At 39.2% G+C, this 17,319-nt stretch overlaps 3 protein-coding genes across 5 annotated transcripts in view; 1 reads left to right on the top strand and 2 right to left on the bottom strand.

The window, feature by feature from the left end:
* Positions 1-5,322, top strand: part of iqck (IQ motif containing K) — a gene marked incomplete at both ends in the record, with an annotated part of 88,648 nt that extends 83,326 nt beyond the window's left edge. The window contains one exon of the mRNA XM_079807586.1: positions 5,093-5,322. Coding sequence (XP_079663712.1) covers positions 5,093-5,322 — 230 coding nt within the window. The remainder of the gene's footprint in view (positions 1-5,092) is intronic.
* Positions 1-17,319, bottom strand: part of proza (protein Z, vitamin K-dependent plasma glycoprotein a) — a 229,740-nt gene that overhangs the window by 80,590 nt on the left and 131,831 nt on the right. The gene's annotated exons all lie outside the window — the stretch shown is intronic.
* The window catches only part of gprc5ba (G protein-coupled receptor, class C, group 5, member Ba), a 71,835-nt gene continuing 67,006 nt past the window's right edge, over positions 12,491-17,319 (bottom strand). The window contains exons 5-6 of one of the 3 annotated variants that reach the window (XR_013818458.1): positions 15,873-15,969; positions 12,491-15,202 (exon numbers count right to left, since the gene is read on the bottom strand). Coding sequence is in view for 2 of the 3 variants with exons in the window: in XM_079843082.1 (XP_079699208.1) it covers positions 15,925-15,969 (45 nt within the window). In the remaining variant the exon portion in view is untranslated. Of the gene's footprint in view, positions 15,970-17,319 lie in introns of all 3 variants that reach the window. The other 2 variants (XM_079843082.1, XM_079843083.1) reach the window with 2 other exon arrangements.

Raw genomic sequence — 17,319 nt, 5'->3', positions numbered from 1 at the left:
TACACAGTTAACAACAATGGATTGCAATTAACTATGAATATATATGCCAAATCAGGAGGCTACAGAATAACTTTTAAAGAATTCATTCAAATCGGGTCTGTTAGTCTAACGAACCAACACAATCTTTATCAGCTCTCGCAAAGTCTTATTTTTTCTTATCCAATCTCTAGAAAGATTGTCCTTCTGCCACGAAGAACAACTTTCCGAACTAGATATTAATTTACGTATTGAACAATACTATTTGTAGGCTTGTAGCAAGATCTTAAACATTAGAGTGACTGATGTTTTGTGAGCGGAAGCAATGACAATTAAACATGGATAAACTGGTTTAATAACTGATGCTAGGATTACATACGACTACAATCAAGAATACATGTATATACAGAATAACGAAAGTAACGAAAGACAATGAAGAGGATAGAAATAGAGGGAGGACAGAGGAATGGCAATTTCACCGACAAGTAACCACAGAAAGCCAGCAACGAATATTGCCTGAAAACAGGGACACAAATCTTTTAACGCATAGCTCGATAAAATATACGTGCATGGGGTTTCGTGTTGAATAAAGCAAGATGCGTGCGTTGGAGTTTCTCCAAGTTTTTTGTGCGCTGAAGCTCTCTCTCCGTTAGATCCTTTGGTGGGTCCGCAGGAAATTTAAAGATTAAAGCGAGTGTCTTTGCCGAGAAGGGAGGAAAAGGAAGTTTGTCTCGTCGGAGTCCTTGCAAGTTGACTGAGCAAAGACATGATTGTGTTACTGTCCTTTAAAGTCCATTAACCTCCGCCCATCTTTCCTGAGATGACCAATCATCGGTGTGAAGTTTAGGCGGGAGAGAATCTCTTTGTTCGGACTTTATTACTCGATGGAATGTTCTTGCTGGAAGCCAGAATTAGTAAAGTTTTACTCCAAAAGGACTAAACATACTAACGGTACATCTCATAATCATATACTTTGCACCATTGACTAAGACAAAGAAAGAGAAACTTTTAGACATCAAACATGCCTTGGTTTAAATGCATAAAAGCAGTGTATCTTCTTTACAGAGCCATTTTGAGCATTTAAGATGACTTTTACATCACACAAACATATACAATATAGGAAGCATGCATATACTTAAGAAATCATCATATATGTAATTTCTGGGATAGTTTATTTAAAGGCTAAATAAAGAGGAATGCTTGTGTATGTGCGTGTTGAGGTGATTCTCCGGCCATTCTCATCTGAGGGGTGACTGATTAGGATCTGATTGAAGCTCTCACAGGACCATCATCACATCTTCTGGTCACACTCCGGCTGGTCATAAAACAGACAGTGATGCAATCTAACTCAGACTTGTTGGAGCCATTGGAACAGGGATTTCATTTATATGCAGAGCTGAAGAAGAGAAGAGCATCTCTGATGTTTCTCAAAATGACTCATCCCTTTGATCCTAAGAGAAATGCTGTATTTGATGCCATCTGTCTTATCCATCCCTTATACTGTATTCTGCTCTATGTTCACTCACACTCTCTCACACACACACACACACACGCACGCACACGCACAGGCACAGGCGTAATGGTTTCTATACTGTACAAACTGTATATTCTCTCCCCTTACACTAAACCTACCCATCACACAAAGCTTTCTGCATTTTTACATTTTGAATATACATTCTGTATGATTTATAAGCTTTTTTCCTCATGGGGACCAAAACATTTTAGGATATTGCCATCTTTATAGGGACATTTTGTCCCCATAATGTGGAGTTTACCAGGCCACACCCACACACAATTTGAACATAGTGGTAATAATCTAAAATAAAATTGCTTTTAATTAAAAAAAAAATGCATTAATTACAATAATTACATATGGTCCATATCGGAAATTGCAAACAATGTAAAAACTATTTAAATAGAATCAATATCTAAAGATATCTATAGGTGTACCAAATAATTCATTGATTAACCAGACAGATGTATTAAACTGAACGAGAAGAGATGCAAATCAAAAGTTTGATAGTAATAGCTTTATGAAAGGCAGTTACTGTGAATGAAACATTTATAGATGAAACGCTTATTTTGTGTTTGTTTGTAGAAGATGCTTTGTGGTTGTGTGTATTGTACTAACACATTTGAAAATATGCTTAAATGTTTGAAAAAAAGTGTACTTTTGATGATATGTTGTGATATTAGTACTAAGAGTTTTGAAAATGTACACCTTGCTTGTGAAAACAGTACCAAAGCGAATAATAAAAAAAAAAACTTTTATTATTTTGCATCACTTCAGGTAAAACAGCATTGCCGGGTTTCTGTCAGTTTTCAGCCTTTATGTAAACAACTCCGAACACAAGAGGGCAGCAGAGAATAATTTACTGACACAATAAAAGAACTCCAAAGTCTCCAAAACTCATTTTTGTGAAAACAATTTATATATATATATATATATATATATATATATATATATATATATATATATATATATATATATATATATATATATATATATATATATATATATATATATATATATATATATATATATATATATACACACACACTTTTAATAACAGTACCAGTTCAAAATGAAACCCATGCAAATACATAATTCCTGTTTTACCTTGAGAGTCTTTAAAAGTGTATCGTTTTATTGTCTAAAGATGGCCCTGTTATAAGATACCTTTAAAAAAACACAAAATCTCATAAATATAAAAGTATATAAAATGGTAAACTCCTTCAGGAGCAGTGACATTGGAGAGGGACATTGGTAAAGAAATTGAATCAGAAAAATGGTCTAGTATCTTGTTGTGGTGTGGTAAATATATAAAGCAGCAAGGGGGAAATTCCCTCAGTATAAATTCCCTCACTGGTCTTCACCAGTGGCGGCTGCTGATAATAAAAAAAAAAAGTTTTTTTTTTTTTTTGGGGGGGCGTTTTTTGTACTATCAAGATGCATGTTGACTAAATTCAAGCATTAATGAGAACACAGTGTCTTCACCTTTATCTTTTTACACATTCATTTACCACATGTAATTGAATGAGGAATTCAAAAACAAAAGAAAACAGCCACAACAGACTAGCATGTTGACTAATTGAACATACATTTTGCTCTCCTTTCTTTCTGGCCAGCAAATTTCTCAATGACTCTCTGATTAAAGTCAATCATCTCAGTAGTGTCATGACATTTGCATTGTTCAGTCAGATATTTGAGGTCTCTTACCCCCGCTGTTGTCCACAAAACTTCAGTACCAACACTTTGAAATAAAAGACAGGGAAAGCAATAAAGGGCATTGCTAACAACACATCCAGCCAGCCACCTACGTTTCTCATAACAAGCGCGTGAAGCTCCGAGTGCAGCTGCGTCCTGTCACTGGCCTGCTGCTGCTGGATAAATCGCGTTGGTCCGGTTCGGGATCCTTTATCCTTTTTTTTTCTTCCAGCGGACACCTTGTGAAAGAATTTGGTTTAACTGCTGCCATCTCTACAAACGTGATCATCCTAACAAGGTTTTGGCGGAGTCGGAGTGACGATGTCGCCCGCGAACTTTCGCTTTAGTGGCCAAGAGCGGAAAGTTAAATGAAAGGTGACGAGAACCAATCAGATTAGATAAAATCTCATCCAATTCTGATTCGCCAGGGACGCAGCGAACCTGCGTCCGGAGGTAGATCTTTAAGAAACAAATTAGAGACCAGCTTCAGATCACATGCTGCCCGTGGATTTTTGGACTCAGATAGACATCCATTTGTCCAGCGTCCCTCGCCCATGAAACATATTGAAGAACAAATAAAATAGTTAACCCATCAAAGCCAGTTTTTATTAAATGCTGAGGCTCTTACTAACAGCCAGCACATCGTATGAGTAAACTATTTTATTTTTATTTCACTTTTATATCATTTTTGTATACATGTATATTTCTGGAATTTTGATGGGGGCGGCGCCCCACGCCCTCTATTGACCAGCCGCCACTGGTCTTCACCGATACTACCACACCCTGGTAAGACTTTTTAGGACAATTTGTGTTGGAAATGCCAGCTGGAAACAGGTACCCTTTTACACTGTATTTGGGATTATAGTCTTGTTAAACCATTCTGGAAACAAGTTATGGATGTTTTAAGTTGCTAGTTATCATTTATCATTATCTCCTAAACTGCGTCTATTAGGGGACAAGTCTCAAATAGCTAACGTTCCAAAGCGTGTATTTTCTGTTTTTATGGTATGTATTACAATGGCCAGTAGGATTATTTTGAGACACTGGAAGAAAGTGAACGCCCCAGAACTGAAAGAGTGGGCCAATGCAATGGTAGAAATTGCATCTTATGAATCTATGCTTAATCGAGTAAACAATGTCAGAGAGGAGGGGCTGTGTCCTTGGGAAGAGTTCTGGTCACATATTACAGTAAGGTCTCAAAATGTATAGATAGCCACTTTGTGTTTTGTATTGTACTGTATTGTATCTAATTGTCAGAATGTGCCTGTATAAATCTACAACCCTGTTTTTATTGTAATGCTGTACTTATGTTACCTATCAACCTTCCAAAAAAAGCAATAAAAAAACTGAAATAAAAAAGCTGAAATGTATGGTGGCATAATAATAATAATAATAATAATATAAACTCCTGTGGTGAAGGCAGCAGTAAACCTGTTTGCTGGCAATAAGGTGTAAAGACTTCCCTTGGTCATCTGCAGATGCTTAGTCATGCTGGCTTTCTAACTTTAAATCTGTTACTTTAGTAAACATTGACTTTTAATGGGTGTTTTTTGGTAGATCTCTGCTTGGGTACCTGAACTATCTCGATTTGGCAGGGACTGAGACTAGCGCAGAAGTGCTTGTAAGCAGATTGCTGTCAACCAAAGTTCTGCTAGTAAATTCTATGGCGGCCTGTCTGACTTTCATTAAACCACAATCTGATATGCATAACCTACAGCAGCCATAAACCATCACTGTAGACTGTAGAACAGACACGGCTCTCTACGGTCTGTGTGCTTCGGGTCAACATTGTTCTAGAGCAGTAGCTTTCAGTTTTATAATAAAACCTGACGTGTCTTTACACAAACAATAAAAATGTACATGTTCTCTTCTGTCTCGATACTGAATTATCACCTGTTGTTATTTCAGTGTGGTCAGAGCTGGTTGAACTTGATGGCGATGCTGAGCGGCATTTGGAGGCCAGCGTGTCCATCGAGGTGGTCCCTCCCACACCCCAGAGCAGAGTCCTGTACACACCAGCTCCTCAGAGCGCCTCGGAGAGGAAAGAGCTGCTCACGCCCAGCCTCTTGTCCCAGCGCACCACCGCTCTACATCACCTCAACGCTCCTGCCATTCCCGCGCACAATATAACAGCCTAGTGAAGGACAGAACTCATTGTTGATCAGGGCTGTCCAGTCCAGCTCCTGGAGGGAGCTTCAGAATCACTAGACACGTCCAGGCAGATCACGGTGGAATTTCAGGAGCAGGACTGGACTTTCCTGCAGGAGATGGGAAACGAAAATGGATTCTCACATGCATGCATCTTTTCATATTCTGCTTTTTGCCAGAAACATTATCTTCCTTCAGTAAAAAAAAAAAAAGGAGGTTTTAATTTAAACAAAAATCCATTCAAATGATTATCATGAAACCAAATTGGTGATTTACTACAAAAGTACTTCTCGTCGATTTCATTTATGATGTGAAAAGAAAATGGAAATCCATCCATCCTTCTATCCACCCATATCCATCCATCCATCCACCCATCCACCCACCCACCCATATCCGTCCATCCACCCACCCACCCATATCCATCCATCCACCCACCCACCCATATCCGTCCATCCACCCACCCACCCATATCCATCCACCCACGACAGCCATATCCATCCATCCACCCACCCACCCATATCCGTCCATCCACCCACCCACCCATATCCATCCACCCACCCACCCATATCCATCCATCCACCCACCCATATCCATCCATCCACCCATATCCATCCATCCACCCACCCATATCCATCCATCCACCCATATCCATCCATCCACCCATCCACCCATATCCATCCATCCATCCATCCACCCACACTCTCTCTCTCTTAAATACTCATCTGATAAATTCACTTGTCATTTTAGAAAACAAACAAAACAAAAAAACAGTTGAGTAATACATTCATTTGAATTCAGCAGGAATCACACGTCACTGGTTGTTGAATGATTTTATTTATTTATTTATTTATTTATTTTATATATATATATATATATATATATATATATATATATATATATATATATATATATATATAGTTTTTGGGGGAAATGTTCTAAACATGCTGCATCACAGCACAGCTCCAGATTATCAAGGGCAAACTGAGGGCAAAACAACCAGGAGGTGAAATATGTGAATAATACAGAAACAAGGGAAATTCAGTAGTAAGGAAGATTCAGGGAACAGATATTATGTGCATATCTCACTACTGTTAATTTAATGAACACAGGTGCCCAAAAAAATGTCATCTCATTATATCAAGCTGGCATTGCCTTGCCTTTTTCATTATTTTCAGTCATGTGAAAATACACAGGTTATTTTATGACTCTCATGTAAACCCTGACAAACACGTCATGTGTGCATATTATATGCACACACACATATACAGGAGCTTGACAAAACAACATAAACAACAAATATGTTAATATAAAGGCCCTAATAAGTAACGGGAGCCTTTCCCTTCACACAGCACCTTCAGTCATTCTGAACAGTGTAGAGGGATACTGCACCTTAAAACATATGCAAACGTCGACACAAATGTTTCATCAACACATTACAAGTGAGCTTCTCATTGTAGTTAAGAATAATAGTCACCTTCAAATGTCTGTGCCATTAAACTGTACGTTATTATTCAGGTAGGTAACTTTAAACACATTTAAACAGTTATTCAACAATATTCTCTTCATACTGTTGCTCCACCATGACAGTAGTCGGCCTAAAAGAAAAAGTTCATGCTAATGTGTGCTATAACATCCCTTGTGACAGTTCTGAGAATGCAACATGTAAAGTACTTGCCTTGTGTTACGAACTGCTCTCTGACACATCAAATGCAACAACGCATAGCTAGAACTGCGTGTGTGTTCACATAGTTGCATAGAGTATCTTTGATCTACTGCTCTGACCTTCAGAACCTTCTGATACTGGGGATGAGATTGACAGCTATTTGATTTGATCCTGTTGTTCATGAAACCACAGTCCAACTGTCACAGTTTCGCTATGGCTAGCATTTGCCATTGAGACTTTTGACAATAAATATTTTTGCTGCAGGTTATCAGTATAAACCTGCACCAACAAATTGATTTGCCATGTTGAAATGTTGAGACACATTTTATATGTTGATTGTTCTATTCATTTTAAATAATTGCAAAATGCTTAACGCTGGGTGATATGACGGTATATACACTATATTGCTGAAAGTATTAAAACACCCCTCCAAATCATTGAATTCAGGTGTTCAATAACTTCCATGGCCACAGGTGTATAAATCAAGCACTAGGCATGCAGACGCTTCTACACACATTTGTGAAAGAATGGGTCGCTCTCAGGAGCTCAGTGAACTCAAGTGTGGTACCATGATAGGTTGCCACATGTGCAATAAGTCCATTCGAGAAATGTCCTCACTACTAAATGTTCCACTCTCAACTGTTAGTGGTGTTATAGCAAAATGGAAGCAATTGGGAACAACAGCAACTCAGCCACGAAGTGACAGGCCACGTAAAATCAGAGCGGGGTCAGTGCATGCTGAGGGTCACAGTGCGCAGAAGACGCCAACTTCTGCAGTCAACCCCGCCAAAGAACAACAATTGAAGTGCGTAGAGAGCTTCATGGAATGGGTTTCCATGGCCGAGCAGCTCATCCAAGACTTACATCAAGTGCAATGCAAAGCGTGGGACGCAGTGAGGTAAAGCACGCCGCCACTGGACTCTAGAGCAGTGGAGACGTGTTCTCTGGAGTGACCAATCACGCTTCTCTGTTTGACAATCCCATAGCAAGTCTGGGTTTGCTGGTTGCCAGGGGAACGGTACTTGCCTGACTGCATTGTGCCAAGTGTAAAGTTTGGTGGAGGGGGATTATGGTGTGGGGGTTGTTTTTCAGGGGTTGGGCTTGGCCCCTTAGTTCCAGTGAAAGGAACTTTTAATGCTTCAGCATACCAAGACATTTTGGACAAATTAATGCTCCCAACTTTGTGGGAACGGATGTTTGGGGATGGCCCCTTCCTGTTCCAACATGACTGCGCACCAGTGCACAAAGCGTTGGTCCATAAAGACATGGATGAGCGAGTTTGGTGTGGAGGAACTTGACTGGCCTGCACAGAGTCCTGACCTCAACCTGATAGAACACCTTTGGGTTGAATTAGAGCGGAGACTGAGAGCCAGGCCTTCTCGTCCAACATCAGGGCCCGACCTCACAAATGCGCTTCTAGATGAATGGTCAAAAATTCCCATAAACACACTCCTAAAGCTTGTGGAAAGCCTTCCCAGAAGAGTTGAAGCTGTTATTGTTGCAAAGGGTGGGCCAACTCCATATTAAACCCTACGGATTAAGAATGGGATGTGATTAAAGTTCATGTGCATGTAAAGGCAGGCGTCCCAAGACTTTTGGCAATATAGTGTATCATGATGATGATATAAAGTGGGAACCAATTGCAATGTTTCTATATGTGCAGCATTTAGTTTGTGAGTATTGACAGTGCAATATGCTGCAAAAGAGACCTTCAAATGTAGTACTCGCACGCTGACAGGCAGCTTTCTGTGCATGCGCTCCGAGACGGAGTGGAATGCTGACCAGTATCTTAATGATGTAAGAATGACCATTGTAACTTGATTTGTGTGGAGGCTCATCCGCTTCCAGTTATTTTAGCTGTACAAAAACTGTCCGTTATGCTGCTTGATATTGCAAAATGATATTTGCTATCATATAATTTCAACTTAATCATAAACATACCTGTGGGACAAATTATTTTATAATTTACTGCATTTTTTGTATTCTATTCACAGTTTTACATTTTTTTCACCACAAATAGGCCGCAGTGTTACCTTGTCAGAAATAAGTATAGAAATGGCTGCGGTTTGGCATTTTGTGCTACATAATTTATTTGTACATTTTAACTTAGGTATTTTGTATTTTAATTTCAAATACATTTTCATGTATATGCCCATTTCTGTTCACTATGCAGAATTTTAAAAACAATTTTATGCACTATAATATGATGAGGGCATTTTTCTCTTGCAAAGATTCTGCCAAGTAAGTGGGCATTTACACTGAAGTTTCACTGGCATCAAAACAAGCGTCCCATTCAAATGGTCAGAGACAGACATAGCATCATAGCAGTCCATAGCATCACTATCCACCTTTCTTATCCAAACCTCTCAATGCTTCGAAACTCACATATCAAAGTGCTAATTGTCTTTTATAACTTGCTTACTCTTCTCAAATAACAAGAACATGGGTCCATATAGGAACGTAGGGCTTGGCAATGTAGTTATATATTGATATAAACAACATTGTGAAGATCACAGTGATTTTAATGTTCTTGTTAATATTAAAAAGGTTTTAATAAATTAATAACATGATATTCAGGTTAATTATTCACATATATGACAATTTGCTGAGAAAAGCCCTCAAGATAATTCATTATACTATTGTTGCAGACAGAGGATTGACTACAAAAAGTGGAAGTCAATATATTTTTGGTTTTAAGTCCATTTCTTTGAACATGACCCGTCAATGAATTGTAGTCCATTTTAAATAGTTAATTATAATTATAGTGTGTCAGTCTGTCTGAGATGGGAGTCATTCATATATCATAATTGCGCTGTCTGCTCTCAGTGTTTTGTGGGGCCTGTTGTCTATATTAGCAGCTGTAAGCTGATGTGAAGGTGGTTCTTCAAGCTTGGATTGTTCAGAGAGCAGGAAAATGTCCTTTTTTTTGGAATGTACATACAGGTCAGGGGACTTTTTGTGTAATCACAATGAATTAGTAAAAAAAAAAAGTGTGGTATACATGCCTTGATTACTGTTATGGTTTTTTTTTTTTACTGTATTTTAATTCAAGCAGTTTTAATCTATTTGGCCATAATGGTTCTTTGGGTTAAATAATGGTACCTCTGCTTGGAAAAAAAGCATTAAAAAAATTAAAACTATTAATAAATATAGCTGCAAGCAGCAATTATCGGGGCCAAGAACAAAAAAAAAGCACAGAGTTATGCAAGGATGACTGAGCTTCAGAGCAACTGCAACAATTAGTAATTAAAGACATTTTTAGATTATTTTAGTCAAAATGGCAGAAAAATCACAAATACAATCACATAAAATATGATTAAATTGCTTATATTATTTAAATTGCTTATTGATGTGTGTGGTCAGTGTGAGCAGACAATGCCACATAAAATTGGCAAAGCATTGCAATTGTTACAGCCTTATGCTGCGTTCACACCAAACGCGAATAGAGCGTCTGGCGCGAGTGATTTCAATGTTAAGTCAATGGAAAGGCGCGTTGACGCGCGTCTGGAGGTCCCGCGGTGTGGAAGGCGCGTTTCGCGCGAAGGACGCAAATTGAGCGAGTGGTGCTTTTGTGCATTCACGCGTTTGAAGCGAATTCACGTCTGACGCTAGCCTGGATGCCAGCCGAACTTAGCCCCGCCCACAACATTTTTACTCGGGCAGTTCGGTCTGGACTTGATCCATAGAAAAGTAATTATGCCCGAACAGAAACTGTTCGGACCAATGAAATTGTCAGGGCGGGCTTTAGACGATGATGGACTGATGATCAACAGTAACGTAATCATCCACGTCATCAAAGGCGCTTGGGTTGAGTTTGTTCTAATCCTAAACGGAGAACTTGTTCGTATATGCATCCATTCACCTTTACTATTTCTCTCAGAAATGATGATCGTGTTGGTAAGTACTCTGTGCATCCTTAAATTCTTTTTTTACAACACCGGCAAATATCATTTACACATCTTTTTCTTCTAACGTTAGGCTACTTATTCCAGTGTGCGTGCAAGTTTTTACAACAAAACCCGCCCAATTGCTAACGTTCCTCAAAACTAGCCAAAAACAAGCCCAGTAGCTTTCCAGGGGGGTTCTCCGGGAAAAAAGGCATTTGGGGGGTAAAATATGTGATATTTTGGCAGGGCTGGCAGCTAATACTTCCTGGGTATGTATATCACATAATTGGGGTCGCTTCAACCCGCGGACATGGCAACACAGTGCAGTTGAGTTCTGTTGACATTTGACAACTAACGTAACGTTATGCGTCGCTCCGTTGCTCTGATTGGTTGTAGGTCTATCCAATTGAGGTCTTTCCTGGTTCGGTTGAAACACGCCCCATAATCACAGCCCAACGGAGCGGTCTCAGACTCATATTCTGACTAGAATTGAGTATGACGACGTCAGGCTAGTCTGACGCCCGAGTTGAAAAATTTGAACTTTGGCGTCAATTCGCGCCGCGTTAACCAATCAGGAGCCTGCTCGCTGCGGTCACGTGGTAAAGTGACGTGATGAGAAACCCTGCATAATTTAAAAATACTACTATTGTTTCACAAAATGTAGTTTTAAGACTTTTTCAGGTGAGAATGTAGTTGTTTAAAGCTCAAATCTGTGGTTTATTTATAAAGAGAGCGCATATTTAAAAAAAATAATCTTGTGTTTTTGGAGTTGTGAGATCCAGGCGATCACCGCTCATAACCCCGGCGAAGGCAGCCTTTCCTCGGCCAGTCCTTCTGACGTCTGCCGCTGGCTCTGATGTCCTGTAGTGTTTTGTCTTGTGTAGATCTAACGGCCGATCTTTGCTCTCATGAATCTATAATTTGTTGTCTGCCAAATTGTTTTGACTGAGGGCAAAGAGAAGTTTCATAACTTTATATTTTAAGGATATTTAAATATACATGCAGTGAAGATAATGTAGGAGTTGTCTGGACCACATTTGTGTGGTTATTAATGTTTAATATAAATTTTTAATGAAAATGAAAAGAGGCAGAGTGGTGTTTTATAACATATTTCTCCTGGAGCAACTTGAACGTGCGTCTATTTCGCTTCAAACGCTCGATTTCTACGTGCGTCCAAGTCGCCGCGAACGCGAATGCATTCAAAATGTTCGCGCGTGAAACTAGACGCGGTAGACGCAAATTTTGACGCTCTATTCGCGTTTGGTGTGAACGCAGCATAAGAACCAGCTTGACACCTTGCCATCAAATTTGATGGTTTAATCAAGAACGGTTAGGTCAATCGAAAAGCTTTTAATAACTTTTGCCATGGTCTGAAGATTAGTGAATTCTGGGTAAAAATAAATAAATAAATCAGACCAACAGTCTAGGAGGATTAGAAAAATAAGGTTTTCAAAGAAATTAAAATGTACGGACAACAGGTTCGAAAATACAGCAATGTACGACAAAATTCTAAATGGGCGACGCCCATCGGTTGGATATCATTTGACTCAGTCCGCCAGTTTTAGGATTTTTGGGCAAACTGTTTTGAGCAAAAACATTTTTTTTTTTCATTTGTTCTGATCAGTAGGTGGCGCTGTGCTGAAACAATACATGTAGCCTCAGGTTAATGTTGTGATGACGTTAAGTGTTATAGATATAGCCGAGATATAGCCTTTCATTCAATTTGGCGTGCTCTTCGTCGAATTCGTTGGTGCATTATTCAAGAAAAGTTGGGTTTATCAAAAAGCTTTTAAAAACTTTTTGCCAGCATGGTCTGAAGATGATCTGAGCCAATCTTGGTGAAAATCAGACAAACTAGGGGGAGTTCAAAAAAGTAGATTCTTCCTAAAATTCTAATGGCATCAGGAATCAGAGGAAAATGAATTTTGTTTCTAACCCTTACGGTTCAAAAGTTATTAGCAGAAACGTAGGTGAAACTTTGGACTGTTGGTGGCACTATAGGGTTTGATATAGAGACTTCAAAATTGCTGTGGTGAATGTTCAGACTCTCGTCTAACAGTGTGCCAAATTTCACAACTTTTTACCATATGACTCTATGGGCAGCCATAGACTCAAGAAGCGGAAGAAGACACTTGAAGAGGGGTCCAGTTTACATAGACTCCAGCAATCCATCATAACTTGTGGAAGTAAATCGCTATTTATAATGTGTAATTTACATATTTGCATTCTCAGAATATAACCGTTATTAACCGCAGCATATTATTTGGGAGGAAGGTGGAATCGAACTCCAAGTTGGACCAAGCAATCAACTAAATGTTCACACTTGGTTTCGTGAAAACAGCCCAATACTGAACTATGTCAGTTTATGTGTTGTGGTATAGGACTCTGCATGCAGAACTATAAAGCAAATCATAGTTATTCTCTACAGCTCAGTGTCCCTTTTAGAAGGTTACAGCACAGTCTAAGCAGCAAACAACAACACAAAACTTTCATTTTAAAAGAACACAACTGGCCATCACTCTTATAGGAAGAAAAAAAGATCTGAAAAATGAACTGACCACACCCTCTTACCACAGTTCTCTGATCTCTTTTACTGTACATGTACATACTTGAGGTTGTCACTCTTTTCAGCAGCGTTCATAAATTCTGTCACTAATTACTCACCCTCATCTAATTCCAAACCCATAAGACTTTTAGTTTCGATCTTTTTAATGAAATCCGAACTAGCAACTATGACGCTTCAAAATGTTCATTAAGAGATTGTAAAACTAATTCTTATGAAATGAGCAGGTTAGTCTAAATTTTCTGAAGAGATCGCTTTAAGTGACGAACAGATTTAATTTAGGCTTTTATTCACATAAACATTTATCAACGCACACATCAGTTGTGATAAACGGAAGCTTGCTTGATGTGCGAGAACCAATGAGGTTCATTCTCGTGTTACGCAGCACGTTTGAGCTTCCTCAAGAACCAATGAGGGTCATTCTCGTGTTACGCAGCACGTTTGAGCTTCCTCAAGAACCAATGAGGTTCATTCTCGTGTTACGCAGCACGTTTGAGCTTCCTCAAGAACCAATGAGGGTCATTCTCGTGTTACGCAGCACGTTTGAGCTTCCTCAAGAACCAATGAGGTTCATTCTCGTGTTACGCAGCACGTTTGAGCTTCAGCAAGAACCAATGAGGTTCATTCTCACGTTTGAGCTTCATCAAGAACCAATGAGGTTCATTCTCGTGTTACGCAGCACGTCTGAGCTTCAGCAAAAACCAACGAGGTTCATTCTCACGTTTGAGCTTCATCAAGAACCAATGAAGTTCATTCTCGTGTTACGCAGCACGTCTGAGCTTCAGCAAAAACCAACGAGGTTCATTCTCACGTTTGAGCTTCATCAAGAACCAATGAGGTTCATTCTCGTGTTACGCAGCACGTTTGAGCTTCCTTAAGAACCAATGACCTTCATTCTCACGTTTGAGCTTCATCAAGAACCAATGAGGTTCATTCTCACGTTTGAGCTTCCTCAAGAACCAATGAGGGTCATTCTCGTGTTACACAGCACGTCTGAGCTTCAGCAACAACCAATGAGGTTCATTCTCGTGTTACGCAGCATGTTTGAGCTTCAGCAAGAACCAATGAGGTTCATTCTCACGTTTGAGCTTCCTCAAGAACCAATGAGGGTCATTCTCGTCTTACGCAGCATGTTTGAGCTTCAGCAAGAACCAATGAGGTTCATTCTCACGTTTGAGCTTCATCAAGAACCAATGAGGTTCATTCTCGTGTTACGCAGCACGTTTGAGCTTTATCAAAAACCAAAGAGGTTCATTCTCGCGTGTCAAGCAGGTTCGGTTGGGGTTTCTGTTTATGTTCACTGATTAATGTTTATATGTGAATAAAAGCCTAAATTAAATCTGTTCATCATATAAAGTGATCAAGTCTCCTCAGAAAACATTGATTAAACTGCTTTATTTATATGGATTAGTTTTATGATCTCTTTATGAACTTTTTGAAGCGTCACAGTGGTAGTTGCGTAGACTGTCAATGGAGGGACAGAAAGCTCTCAGATTTCATTAAAAAGATCTTCATTTGAGTTCCGAAGCTGAATGAAAAGTCTTACGGGTTTGGAACGATATGAGGGTGGGTAATTAATGACGGGGGGTTATCACTTCCAAAACTTTGCAGTCAGTACATGGCCATTTAGAGTTGTCTTCAGTATATTAACACCCATCCCTTGTCCTCACTCCCCTCCTTTACTCTGTGATCTCATCTTAGTTATTCCCGCTGGTATCTGTCCAGCAGTAGTAGGTATCTGAAGGCTACTTGTATAACTGTAAAATAGAGCAGAGATCAAAACTTATGAAATAGTTTGCAACTCCAGTGGCAAATGTAAGAACCTTGATGTATAAGAATACAGCCCATTTACAACAAAAAGTTGCTAAGTTTTCATTTAGATTGGAGTGAGATTTGATCTCAAGAGTCCACAGAAGAAAGCTATAGATTTGTCACAGCATGTTGCTTCAGTGCTTCTACTCATTCATACACAGACAACTCACAAAAGAAAAAAAACTTTGACCGGAGACACCAAAGTACTGTATCCTGTTATCATAGAATAAGAGAAAGTCTCAATTGCTGTAGAGACAGATCTGTAACCTCTGCACGTAACATAACAGCGCCAAAGCAAAATACATATTCATTTGAGACAATGAAGGTTTTAAAATACTGTTGGAATTAAAAGCTGTTAATGTTTTTAATAGAGAAACTGCATGAATATTTTCCCCAGCACACCAACTCAAAACCACTACAACTAATTATAATGCAAAGAGTTGTCCTATTTTAACTTCCTTCTGTCATGCTTGTCAGATAGCTCAGGGACACACACTCACACACACACACACACACCAGAATCCGAGTCCTTTATTTCGGTCTCACTGCAGCACTGGTGACTATTGAAGTTGTCCCTAACTGTAAGTCCATATTCACTTCAGATATTTTTCTTACAGTTCAGGAGCTTGCACCACTTTTCCATTCACCCTTCTCCCAGTCTCCTCCTTTACCAAAGCTGTCTTCCTGTGTATGTGGGAGGAGCGGATGGAACCTGTGAAAAAAAAAAAGCCAATAAGAAGAAGGCCTATTTACATATTTAGGCATATGAGAGGCGTTTCATAAGTGGGAAAAGTAAGAGCATTAAACAGAATATACAATCTGTCAGCACCTGACGTGACTTTTTTTTGGCCAGAGGGTAAAAACTACAGCCAGTAGAAGGTGCTGTTGCGCATGTTATCAACCCGCCTATAGGGGAGAGATCTCACGCACAGAATGTAAGACACAGACGGCCGCACGGACATTCATAATGGGGCGATGCAGAGCAAAGTCAACTTTTCAATGAATTCCTGTGATAGTTTAGCTTCCATATGCGATCTGAAAACGTGCCAGACTGGCGCTTAACGTTACCTCAGCTCTTCGTGATGAATGAAGTCTGACAATGCTGCATCTGTCCTGTGACTTTTGTTCGGCTCACTCACACTTTATTGAAAAGACACGTTCAGTTTTTAATTGTAGTGTTTATTCTCTAACTGAACAAAATAATTGTATTACTATGAAGATCAAAATGACGGTGTACGGAGTAGCCTCGTAGGGCAACGAAGCAAGTGCATTCTGGGAGTTGTTGTCTTTCATCCACATGAGACAAAAATACATTTTCTGTCTTTTCTCAGTCTAGAAGGCACCAAATTCAAAAATAATTACACATTTCTACAGCATAAATGATTTTTTTTATTTTTATTAAAGCTGTATTTCATTTTAGAGTCAAGCCTAGGCCTCATGAAAGCAATTTTTGAAATGAGATCGGTACCATCCGGTGGACACATTGAGCATTTTTATCACACAATAGCACATTTTTACCACTATAGTGGATCTTGCGTTTTATAATTTTTTTTAAAAAATCGTCGCTTCATCGGAATGGTCCGAAACTTGGTGACTTTATTGGTATTTGGTATATGAACACCCAAAAAAATTGGGGACAGGATTTGAAAAGTCTAAGTGGTCGTAAAAAAAAAGTCACATTCAGGACCTTCGGGTCAAAAATGACCCCCATAGGAAATTAATGGGAAATTAGTTTTTTTCTGCATACAATCTACAAATCAGCCAGGATGCAGAAAAAAAATGACTCAACAGTGAAGGGGTGAATCTCTAAAACATCAAGAGTGCAAAACAGACCAAAAAAACTCACACACACACACTTATACACACAAAAACACACGCACACACAAATGAACGTGTGCCTTTCCAAAAGCTTTGTGTGTGTGTGTGCGGTATTTACATCCAAATCAGGTGAACGGTGTAGGAATTACAATAGTTTGTATATGTGCCTCCCGCTTTTTAAGGGACCAAAAGTAATGGGACCATTGGCTGCTCAGCTGTTCTATGGCCAGGTGTGTTATTCCCT

Source organism: Gobio gobio, assembly GCF_949357685.1.
Source record: "Gobio gobio genome assembly, chromosome: 1".
Lineage (NCBI taxonomy): Eukaryota > Metazoa > Chordata > Actinopteri > Cypriniformes > Gobionidae > Gobio > Gobio gobio.
This window is presented reverse-complemented; position numbering and strand designations above follow the sequence as displayed.